Here is a 9,829-nt window from a genome sequence, read left to right as displayed (position 1 = left end):
ACACGTCCACAGAATGGAATGACAGGGCAATATAGGGGAGGAAAACAAAGGCTTGCTGGCATTGCCCCTTTTTTTACAATAGATAGCAGCAAGGGTTGCCGAAGGGACGAGCTGGATGGCACGATCCGGGATAGAGACGAGTCTATTACCGAAATAATATGGGTGGGTGATGGAAAGATATCGATGCGATATCCGAGCATAACTCCTGCAAATGGTCTCTGGACCACTTGGTACCAGGGCATCACTCTGCTGGGACAGAGATGACGCCGAACACCGAAAAGCAGGGATGCAAAGAGGAAGGGTGCAGGTAGCGGATCGAGACCGATGCCACCCACACTCACAGGATCAACCATTAGCGACCTGATAATGATCTATATGCATGCTATGCAATAAACAAATGCAACAAACCAACTGGGCTCTAGACTATCGCTTTCTAATGCTCGCACGGGCTAGGAGTCCGACAGCTAGACCTGCTCTGATACCAATCCTATGGCACCCTGGCTCAGAGAAACCGGAACGCCCCGTATTCTAGCCTAGAGATCAAGGAGAAGTCTTCTGGAATACGACATTGCTTAGCATAGAACAAATCAAATCTTTATTACAATCGATATGGATACAAGGAGATTACATCAGCACGACGACACTACGCCTACCATGGTGGATCCATGCCAGCAATAGAACAACACAAAGCAGCAGAATAATTCTAGCAGCAGAACAACGATGATGGTGATGAACTCCACTCCATAGGGACTCTGGCTGGAATGCTTATCCTAGCTCGCAAACAAGGGATCCACGGCAAATATTCACGGTACTTGGTAGTAGACGATAGTCATGCACCGAAGAACACAACCAACACCAACATGTACTATTACCCAGCATGTCATACAAAAAATAATACTAGCAAGAAATACATGATAACCAGGTGCATAATAGAATATCATGAAAGTGAACACAAATCCATAAGCATTACCGAAACAACGATAACCGTATTAAAACAAGCAGACATTTATTAAGTATTCAAGTTGAAAACAATGTCTACTACATGGCTATCATGCAAGCAGGTGTCGTGGCTTGCCTGGGGATGAAGATACCACTGGGAACATGTGCAGAAAGATCGCGGAAGGAATCACCGGAGAAGTTTCTCTCCCGAAGAGGGCCGATTAGGGCAAGGACAAAAATGGTCATTTCTAGTAAGTCAAACCATAGTGAAAATGATACCAACAGATAGAGCTCGACAAGACGAAGAAGTAGGCTTTGGAATCACCTCAAACGGTGTTATGGTTGTGGAGTTATGAGGTGTAGAAGATCAGGGACATATATGTGAATATTTTCGTCACCAACAAGTCCCTGGCGGCTGAAAATAGAAAACGCCTTTCAGAGGAATGCGTTTTCAGAACTGAGAAAACGTATTCTAGGCTGAAGCAGAATGAAGGTACGCTTTCCAAAGAGGAAAATATATTATTGAGAATACGTTTCCACTTAGCGTACCTGGGACCGGGTTTTGAGCCACTGAGAGCTGGGACCCACGTCATGCGGCAGCGAGGCAGGCTCGTCTTCTTCCTCCCTCTATTTCCTCACGAGGAAACAGAGGAGGAGACGAGGCAGGGCAGGGGCGCTTAGGCGAGGAGGCCGACCGGCTCCGGCCATTTCCGGCTAGGCGGATGGCATCGGCGGATGGGTAGGGGCAAGGCACACCCATTCAGGGGGAGACACGACCGCCCGGGAGGATTGGGATGGAGGGGACGTCGTGGCGAAGGGAGGCGGCACAGAGCTTCGGGTGGCGGGGTTCTCCGGTGATGCGGCCAACTCTGGGGATGGACAAGTAGGTGGGGCGGCTCAGAGGGACGAGGGGAAGGCAGTGGAGGTGTTGGGGAGACGAGGTGAGGCCTATCGTGGCCTGGCCCAAACCGAGGCCGAGGTGGCCATGGAGGATGACGGCGAACAACGACGAGATGAGGCGACTCCGGTGGACTAGAGAGGCGGAGGAGGGATGAGTGAGGTGCGGAGGACCTCGGGGGAGGTTAAATAGGCGTGGGGAGAGCTCTAGAGCATCACGAGCAAGCTCACGCCAAGCTTTAATGGAGGACAGGGGCTGCTTGTGGCATAGACATGGAGCTAGCGACGTATTTATGGCGAACCATGACGAGTCATCGATGCAGGGCAACACAGGGCATCACAAAGGAGCTCGAGGATATGAATGGAGGTCGAGACGACGAGGGAGACGACGGGAATAGTGGCCGGAATGAGTCAGAGCGCGAGTTTACCATGACGCCAGCGTGATCACCGTGTGCACTGGAGCAAATTGCTCTTTTTGGCCCGAACAACCATGTCCAGTAGATAGTCCTTAGTGCCCTTACTAGAGATGAAGAAATAAATCGGTCCAGGGGCAAATAAGAGATTTGCAACTATCTCCAAAACTTTGCAACAACAAGGTGTTTGTGTTGAGGTGAGGAAGAAACAAGAGGGGATAGGCTCAGGGCTTTGGCATGGTGTGATCACACACTAAGATGATCACCTCTGCAAATTTGCAGCTCACTAGGATGAAGATTCATGGTACTTGCTGTAGAAATCACCATAATAGCCAAAATTAGAGGTGATGAAGCTGCACTCACATAAAGCGGCAAGTTGAGCTGAAATTGAGCATGGCCTAATGATTTGAATATATGAGGATGCCCAAAACGTTTCGTGCCATTTGGATGAACCAAAATAGCACTTGCTTCACAATGCATCTCTTTGGACAGAATTTTAGAAAAATTGCACAGGGCAAATGGATTTATGAAATGGGCCAAAACTTGGTGGATAGAGTTTATATGGATGGGAGAATGCCCTGGAAAATGTTCAGCTTAAATGAGGCAATATAAAATATAATTTCTTCATAAACTGAAAATCTGACCAGAAACCAAGAGTTGGAGGTGGGCTCACATAGATGAGTTACATGAGCTCAAATTTTGTGGCGATGCATGTTTTGACCAAATGAAGGATGTTGCAAAGTTTCAACTTATTTGGATAAACCTAACTTGTATCTCCTTCACAAAGCTTCTTCCTGGACAGAAACTTTGGATAATCATTGATAAATATTTACTAGGCAAATGAGTATGAAAATTTGCATGAGGCAATTATATGGACAGCCAAAGATGTCCAAAAAGTTTGGAGTCAATCAAGCAAAGATAAATAATACTTCCTTCTCAAAAAGCCACTAAGGGCAGAATGAGAAAAGGAATATTTGTGAATTATATTTGATGATGCAAAGGAAGGATTTTGACATATTTGAGCAAGATATGACCAAAACAATTTATGAGAATTATTTGTGAATTTTGGGAGTGATAGAAATATGGGTTGCTTCACAACTGTCGGATTTCGGGTTCCGGCAAAACCCTTGAGGTTCGAACACTAGGGTGCGCACGAAGCTCTCCCCCCTCTCTAGCTTGCACACTCAATGATCTCACGGCCTAGCTTCGACAAACCCAAAGAACACGAGACACAAGATTTATGCTGGTTCGGGCCACCGTTGTGGTGTAATACCCTACTCCAGTGTGGTGTGGTGGATTGCCTCTTGGCCTGTGGATGAACAGTTACAAGGGAAGAACAGCCTCCTGAGGAGAGGTGTTCTTGTGCTTGGTGAGCTTGTGTGTTTGAGGATGGTCTAGATCCTCTCTTCCTCTGTCCCCCCTTGCTATGGTGACTAGTCCTATTCATAGTGGCCTTGGTCCTCTTCCCAAATATTGAGCGGGAAGGGATCCCACAACGGCCAAATTCGAAAGGAGACAACTAGTACAAGTTATCCTGACAAAAGTAGTCTTCGCCTCCCAAAGGCTCTGGTGGTGACGCTGTCTTGGGCTCCACGGTGACCTCCATCCTGCCATTCTGCTGGTCTTGGTCTTGTTGCACCGATATGGAAACCTTTTGCCTGATGCCTTGGATCTCCTCACCTGGGCTTGCCTCTTTAGCACCAAAGAGTAAGCGAGGACACTGCGCTTTCTAGCGCCCTCCTGGAGCCCGCCTAGTCTTCATTGTCATGGCTTACGTCATTGGAACCTCGCGAGCCAGCCTGGTGAGGCCGCTCTTAGGGAGGTCCCGTGTCGTCCGCCTCACGGGGCTTGGCTCCTCGTGAGGGTCTTGGGTGTTTCCTGGTGAAGATGGGCCGTATGGGGCCGCTGGAGGAGCCATGCCGCGAGCCGCAAGCAGGCAAGTCTGGGGACCCCCGATCCTAGAACGCCGATAGTAGCCCTCGGGCCCAAGGCGCGCTCGGGCTTGGCTTCGAGGCGAAGCCAAAGGGCAAGGGTGGAGCGCCGCGGGCCCCAACAGCCTGCGGCCTTGGTTTACGCGTGGTGACTGATTTGACGTGGGCGTCTCCGCTTGCCCACGCTGCCTCGGCAACTGCCCGATTTGATGGGTCCTTGCTGCATGTAGGGAAAAGATCATTATTACCTTAGATTATGGAGGCCGGCAGTTGGTCTCCCCTTGGCATTAAATGGGAAGTGGGGGCGGAGCCCCCATCACCCGTCTCTCCTCTGCCTCTCCCGCTTCTTCTTTTTCCTTGCCCCACCGCGGGCAGCGACGCCCATGGCACCTGTGAAGAGGCTCTCAGCCGCAGAAAAGGGGAAAGCTCACCAGAACGGGCCTCACTCGCCGCCACCCAAGAGGGGGCGCGGTCTCCCTCGCAAGCACACTGCGACCCCCGCCACGGCCCCTCGCAGTCGTGGTAGCGCCTCTTCGCATGGTGGCAGCCGCCTAGGTCGCGGCAGCCCTGTTGAGGAGGTGAGGTGTGTCGTGGTTGCGCGGCCTCCACAGCCGCGCTTCCACTCGACGGGGGTGATGCCGGAGTTCATCGTGTGGTCGAAGAACCCGGCTGGCACCTGGCTTCAGCTCCCGCGGTTCTTTGTCGGTGAACTGGCGTCCGCAGGTTCGGGTGGTCTCTGGCTGCAAGCGGACGGTTGCTACAGTAGGGCTTTGTGGGTCGCGGTGGAGATCTCCGCCGCGGGCAACGCGGTCCTGGCCCGCGGCTGGCAGACATTCGCCCGCGCATGTGTGATGGGCAGGCGGTGTGCCCTCCACTTCAAGTATGAAGGCGATGCGACCCTCTTCGTGAGGGTGTTCGGAGAAGATGGTTTCCGTGTCGGGTGCTTCCCCGAGGACAGCGACGACGACGAGGTGCTCGGCCTACGGCGACTCTTCCTCCGGTGGCGGATCCACCAGCGGCGGATACGACCAGCCAGCACGACGTCGCGCCTGCTTCGAAGGTGGCAGCGGGTCGGCTCGTTGCCGCGCTCCCGTGAAGCGCGAGGAGGGGTCCGACTGAGCTCAGGAGAGCGCTGCGAGCCCATCCTCGCGACCTGCCGCAGGAGAACGTCCTGCTTTTGTTTCGTTCTTCCTTTCCTTCCTGCGTTAGAGAATGACAACTATGGGGCCCCGTGGGGGCGTGCAACAAACTATGATTTCCGGGTTGATATGATGTGTTTATCATTCCTGTGTTGTGTTGCAACGTCATGATTTATGCATGCGCGTAGAATGGCATAGCTCGATGCACCTGAAGTAGGTCCCGCTTCGCGGGGCGCGCGTTTCTCCGTACCTGACAAGGAAGAACTGCGAAAATTTGCTAGGAGATCTGTAACTGGTCCACGTCGTTGTAGCCTGCTGGCTAGTGCGCATCACCTGCGTATGGCCACATCCTAGTGCCTTGTGTCGCGGTACCCGAGGGGCACAGATCGAGGGGGTTGCGCAAGCTTGCAGCTCGAACGAGGGTGCCTCACGAAAAACAGACAAAACGCTCACGAGGGCCCGAGGGGTACCTATCCAGCCCCCTCGCGAGGGACGCGAGAGAGGTACAGGCCAAACAAATGACCGAAGGCAGAAACAGGGGCATAATCGAAGGAATAAGATCAGCAAGCGACACCAGAAAGTGAATTTCGATTAAAGAGGGGCAATCCAACAGCAGAAAGCAAATGAAAAGCCGCTTCCGGCACCTAGTCTAGTCTACTTGTCTTCTCACCAGCACGGAGCTAAGTGCTGCCACTAGTCGTGGGAGGGAGCCCCCGAGGCCCGAGGGCGGCACTCCTGAGACTCCGGGGCGTGTACAGCCCACTCATTATTACGTGAGAGTGTCACGAGCGGAGATTCTCCACAGGCACTGGACCTTGCTTCACAGGCACCGGGCCTTACATCATGGGTAGAACTTCCTGAGGTGCTGGATGTTCCAGGCGTTTTGGATGGGGACCCCGTCCTGCGTCTCTAGGCATGCGGCACCAGGCCTGGAGACGTGGGCGACCCGAAACGGGCCCTCCCACATGGGCAAGAGCTTATGCAGCCCTTACCTAGAGAGCACCCGCCTCAGGACAAGGTCACCTACCTCGAGCGTCCTGGAGCGGACGTTGCGGCAGTGGTACCGCCACAGCGCCTGTTGGTACCTCGCATCTTGGAGCGAGGCTTCACGGTGGCGTTCCTCCCCCAGCATGAGATCCATCCCCCGCATGGCGCCCGGCCGCGTTTCATCAAACGCTAGGACCCACGCGGAGCGACGCTTGACCTCGTCTGGGAGAACCGCTTCTGCTTCGTAGACGAGGAAGAACGGGGTTCGCCTGTCGGCCTGGTGGCGGTGGTGCGGATGGACCACAGCACGGACTGGAGTTCATCATGCCAGCCCCTGCCGCAGGCCTCGAGCTTCTTCTTGAAGGTGCTGGTCTTGAGACCCGTCAGGACTTCCGCGTTGGCGCGTTCGGCTTGGCCGTTGCTCCTGGGGTGTGCCACGGAGGCGTAGCGGGTCTGCGTCCCAAGGTTAGCACAATACGTTCTGAAGAGATTGGTAGTGAATTGTGAACCATTGCCGGTGATGATGCGATTAGGGACCCCAAACCGGCTCACAATGCCCTTGATGAACTTGACTGCTAACCCGGCTGGGATGCTGCAGACGGCTTCCACTTCCGCCCACTTGGTGAACTTGTCGATGGCGACGTAGAGGTAGCGGTAACCTCCAGGCGCTCGAGGGAATGGACCCAGGATATCCAGCCCCTAGACCGTGAACGGCCATGAGAGCGGGATAGTCTGTAGGCCCTGAGCCGGCTGGTGGATCTGCTTGGCGTGGAATTGGCAGGCCTCGCAGGACTTCACCAGCTCGGCCGCGTCATTGAGTGCTGTGGGCTAGTAGAACCCGCTGCGGAAAGCCTTGCCGACCAAGGTGCGCGACCACGAGCGGTGCAGGCGGTCTCCGCCATGTATGTCAGCCAGCAACTCCTTCCCTTGTTCCCTGGAAATGCATCATAGAGAAACATCATTTGTCCGCTTCCTGTATAGCTCACCGTCTCGAATGCAGTACGCCGTAGCCTACCGGGCCACAGATTCCGCGTCTTCCTCCTTCTCCGGCAGCATGCCTTGGGTTAGGTATGCCTTGAACTCTTCGATCTTGCACCCCTCCTGAGGCTCGAGTTCTAAGAGGAGACGTGCTGCCGAGGTCGGGCCGCAGGCGGGGGCTCCCGAGGCTGGCTGAGGGAGCTCGTCCTGAGGCGGCGCTGGCGCCGCAGGCTGACACGCTGCTGAAGGCTTGAAGAGTCGTTCCTCAAAGACACCAGGTTCTTGGGGCAGCCGCTTGGATCCTCTTCTGGCGATGTCATCGGCCTCTTGGTTGGTGCCACATGGCACATGCTGCAGCTCCAGGGCCAGGAACTGCTTCTCCATTTTGCGTACCTCCGCGAGATATGCATCCATGTGCTCGTCCTTTGGCTCGTACACCTTGTTGGAGAAGTTGACGAGGAGCTGCGAGTCTCCCTTGACGGTGAGGCACTTCACTCCCAGGGCCACCACTGCCTTGAGCACGGCGATGAGGCCCTCGTACTCTGTGATGTTGTTGGAGAACTTCTCGCCCTGCTTGAAGCAGAGCTGCATGGTGTAGTACAGTTTGTCCTGAGTGGGCGAGATGAGTAAGGCTCCAGCCCCCGCGCCATGGCACGTGAACGCACCATCGAAGTACACGACCCAGCCGTCTGGTGCTTCATTCCCTAGTGAGAGGGATCAGTTTTCGCCTGCTTCGAGCTCCGGTGTATCTATCCATTGTGCCACAAAATCGGCAAGCGCAACCCCCTTGATGACCCTAGTTGTGCTGAACTCCAAGTCAAATGCTTGCAGCTCGATGTTCCACTCGGCGACCCTCCCCGCAGCATTGGGACTGCTAAGCACTCTCTCCAACGGGTAGGCTGAGACGACCTTGATGGGGTGACCCTGGAAGTAGTGGCGCAGCTTGCGTGAGGCCACCAGGAGCGCGAGCAAGAGCTTCTGAGGCATGGGGTATCACGCTCTCGCATCTCGCAGCACTATGCTAACGAAGTACACTGGGTGCTCGACAAGGTTGGGAGAGGTGACGGAGTTTTTGGCTCCTAGGGACTGAGGTGTTTCCTGTGGATCTCGAGCTCCTCTGGCTTGACAACTAGCCAGTCCAGCCGCTGCCTCAGGAACATCGTCTTGGTGCTGTGCAGCCTTACCCGTCTTGGCGGCTTCATTTGGCGAGACCTTGACTTGGGGCTCCTCTCTGAGGGCCACCAGCGCCGTGCTAGCAGAATGGGGCGTCGCAGATAGGTAGAGTACCAAGGGCTCATGAGGAAGAGGCGCCACCATCACCGGCAGGATAGCCAAGTATCTCTTGAGGTCTTGAAATGCCAGGTCGGCCTCGGGGGTCCACTCGAATAGACTCTTCTTCTTCATCAGCTTGAAAAATGGCAAGACACGCTCCCCCGGCTTGGAGATGAAGCGCCCCAGCGAAGTCACGCAGCCTCCATGCTTCTGCATCTCTCCAAGGTTTTGTGGTGGACTCATGTCTTTGATTGCCTTGACCCACTACAAAAAAATACACTTCCGTGATGATACGTGTTTGTCAGAGTAGGTCGCGTTTTTTGTCATGCATGTACATCCATGACGATTTTATGACAGAATCAAGATAGTCATACCTGTGTTGTCGTAGAAGTGTTCCATGACATTACCAAAATTTTCATCATGGAAGTGTCCACTTCCATGACGATAAATCGCGCATCACAGAAGTGCTTTCGTCAAGGGTGGCCGACACGTGGCATCCACCGTAACGGAACGCCGTTAAGCTATCGGGTCAGATTTTGGATCCGATAACCCGTTAATAGCCATGACCAATGGGAAATTTCCACGTATAAAATTCTGATTGGCCGAAGGAAACACGTGTTGCCTCATCTTTGGGACAGAAGTCATCCACTCATTGGATAGGAGGCACCTATGATAGGTCGACACGTGGCACGGCCCAACAGTGGCCCATTCCGGTGAAAAAGGCCGGCCCAGTAAAAATTAGCAGGCCGGCCCATATAAGGCCTACTTGTGTCAGGTCCATTTAAGCCCACGGCCCATACGAGATGTGCCAATTCGGCCAGTCAACGGCCCGTTAAAGATTTGACACCATTGCAGCCCATCGTCAGTTCGAGCCCGTTAACAGCCCACTATATATTTGGGCTCAATATCGGCCCGATGAGATTTCTTCCTATTAACGGCCCATTTAATGGATGGGCCAATATTCAGGATGTACATCTTTCGGCCTTTTAGCGACCCATTTAAATGTTGGGCTAATTCCTGGCCGGTGTATCTTTCAGCCTGTTGACGACCCATAAATCTGATGGGCCATTTGTAGTCGGACCTGAGTTTCGGCCTTTTAGAGGCCCATTTAAGTGTTGGGCCAATTTCTGGCCTAGTGTCACTTTCAACCTGTTAACGGCCCATAAATCAGTTGGGCCATTTGTAGTCGGACCTGAGTTTTGGTCTTTTAGCGACCCATTTAAGTGTTGGGCCAATTCCCGGCCCTGTGTGCCTTTCAGCCTGTTAACGGACC

The 9,829-nt window shown here is 53.8% G+C and overlaps 1 protein-coding gene across 1 annotated transcript; it reads right to left on the bottom strand.

Annotated features, from left to right (window-relative positions):
- Positions 1-7,134: 7,134 nt before the first annotated feature.
- LOC147970774 (uncharacterized) lies at positions 7,135-7,668 on the bottom strand. The gene is made up of 2 exons (XM_087523620.1): positions 7,322-7,668; positions 7,135-7,240 (listed from the first exon to the last, which is right to left on the bottom strand). Exons 1-2 carry the CDS (start codon positions 7,666-7,668, stop codon positions 7,135-7,137), a joined length of 453 nt encoding a protein of 150 aa, XP_087379746.1.
- Positions 7,669-9,829: the final 2,161 nt, after the last annotated feature.

The sequence above is a fragment of the Triticum urartu genome, chromosome 5A, assembly GCF_056163025.1.
Source record: "Triticum urartu cultivar PI428250 chromosome 5A, HENAU_Tu73, whole genome shotgun sequence".
NCBI lineage: Eukaryota > Viridiplantae > Streptophyta > Magnoliopsida > Poales > Poaceae > Triticum > Triticum urartu.
The sequence above is the reverse complement of the archived record's forward strand: the minus strand, read 5'-3'. Positions and strand labels throughout refer to the sequence as shown.

Excerpts from the sequence above, each read along its gene's own strand:
- LOC147970774 (XM_087523620.1), bottom strand. The coding sequence starts at position 7,668 with ATGGAGAAGCAGTTCCTGGCCCTGGAGCTGCAGCATGTGCCATGTGGC. Across the intron at positions 7,241-7,321 it reads GACGCGGAATCTGTGGCCCG|GGAACAAGGGAAGGAGTTGC; the intron begins GTAGGCTACGGC and ends ATGCATTTCCAG.